Source organism: Colobus angolensis, unplaced genomic scaffold (genome assembly GCF_000951035.1).
Source record: "Colobus angolensis palliatus isolate OR3802 unplaced genomic scaffold, Cang.pa_1.0 Scaffold65, whole genome shotgun sequence".
In the NCBI taxonomy this organism is placed as follows: Eukaryota; Metazoa; Chordata; class Mammalia; order Primates; family Cercopithecidae; genus Colobus; species Colobus angolensis.
In genome coordinates, this window is record NW_012120154.1 from 2,905,303 (window position 1) to 2,906,614 (window position 1,312).

A 1,312-nucleotide genomic window follows, 5' to 3' on the forward strand; every position below is an offset into this window, starting at 1 on the left:
GCCAGGATGGTCTCGATCTCCTGACCTCGTGATCCGCCCGTCTCGGCCTCCCAAAGTGCTGGGATTACAGGCTTGAGCCACCGCGCCCAGCCGGGACAGGGTTTCACCATGTTGCCAGGCTAGTCTTGAACTCCTGACCTAATGATCCGCCTGCCTCGGTTTCCCAAAGTGCTGGGATTACAGGTATAAGCCACCACACCCAGCCCAATTTTCGTATTTTTTTAGTAGAGTCAGGGTTTCACCATGTTGGCCAGGCTGGTCTCGAACTCCTGACCTCAAGAAATCCACCCGCCTCGGCCTCCCAAAGTGTTGGGATTACAGGCGTGAGCCACCATGCCAGGCTGCGATAATATTTAATAAAGTAATAAATAATTAAGAGAATCCTTCAAGGACTTTCTTTTGCCTGGCTCCCAAGAATATGAATGATCTTAGCCTCTGCTTCTTTCAACTTTTGTAACATTTTCTCACTGCATTTCCCACCAGGTGAACATCAGATGGAGCTACTTGATTATGTAGCAGCAAAGTTCCATGAAGAAGCTGGCATCTTCAAACTATTGGTACAAGCTTTTAAATACTGCTTTCACAGAGCTATTTAGCATAATATTTTTATTCTATTGATCTCTATTCAAATAACGTCTTCCTTCAATTTCCAAATGCATGTTTATTTTTACCTTAATCCTTTGTAGATTATCGATTCAATAATGGCACTTTTTCGAGTGGATTTCAGTGGCCGTGGAGAGTTGGCCGAACGGCAGCAAAAATTGGCCCAGATGTTGTCACGACTCCAAAAAATCTCAGAAGGTATATCTTTAAAATAAAATGTCATCTGTGACTATGTTTGGCAAGTATACTTTGCAGAGAAGCTTGGAATATAATGTCAGGAGGCAGTGGTTTTTTTCTTTTTTTTTTTTTTTTAAATAAAATGACCTTCATGAGAATACAACTCTTTTTTTTTTTTCTTTTTAAGGCGGTGTCTCGCACTGTTGCCCAGGCTGGAGTGCAGTGGCACGATCTCGGCACACTGCAACCTCCGCCTCCCAGGTTCAAGCGATTCTTCCTCCTTAGTGTCCTGAGTAGTTGGGATTCTAGGCGCCTGCCATCACGTCTGGGTAGAGACGGGGTTTCACCATGTTGGCCAGGCTGGTCTCAAACTCCTGACCTCATGATCTGCCCTCCTCAACCTCCCAAAGTGCTGAGATTACAGGCGTGAGCCACTGCGCCCGGCTTTACAACTGTTTTTTTAAACCAAAAATATTTATTCTTTTTTTTTTTTTTTGAGACAGAGTTTCGCTCTGTTGCCCAGGCTGGAGTG

General features: G+C 44.5%; 1 protein-coding gene across 1 annotated transcript in view; it reads left to right on the forward strand.

The window, feature by feature from the left end:
* DMC1 (DNA meiotic recombinase 1) overlaps nt 1–1,312 on the forward strand; it is a 63,477-nt gene that overhangs the window by 34,686 nt on the left and 27,479 nt on the right. Inside the window, exons 9-10 of the mRNA XM_011964329.1 lie at nt 484–557; nt 687–801. Of these exons, the coding sequence (XP_011819719.1) occupies nt 484–557; nt 687–801 (189 nt within the window). The remainder of the gene's footprint in view (nt 1–483; nt 558–686; nt 802–1,312) is intronic.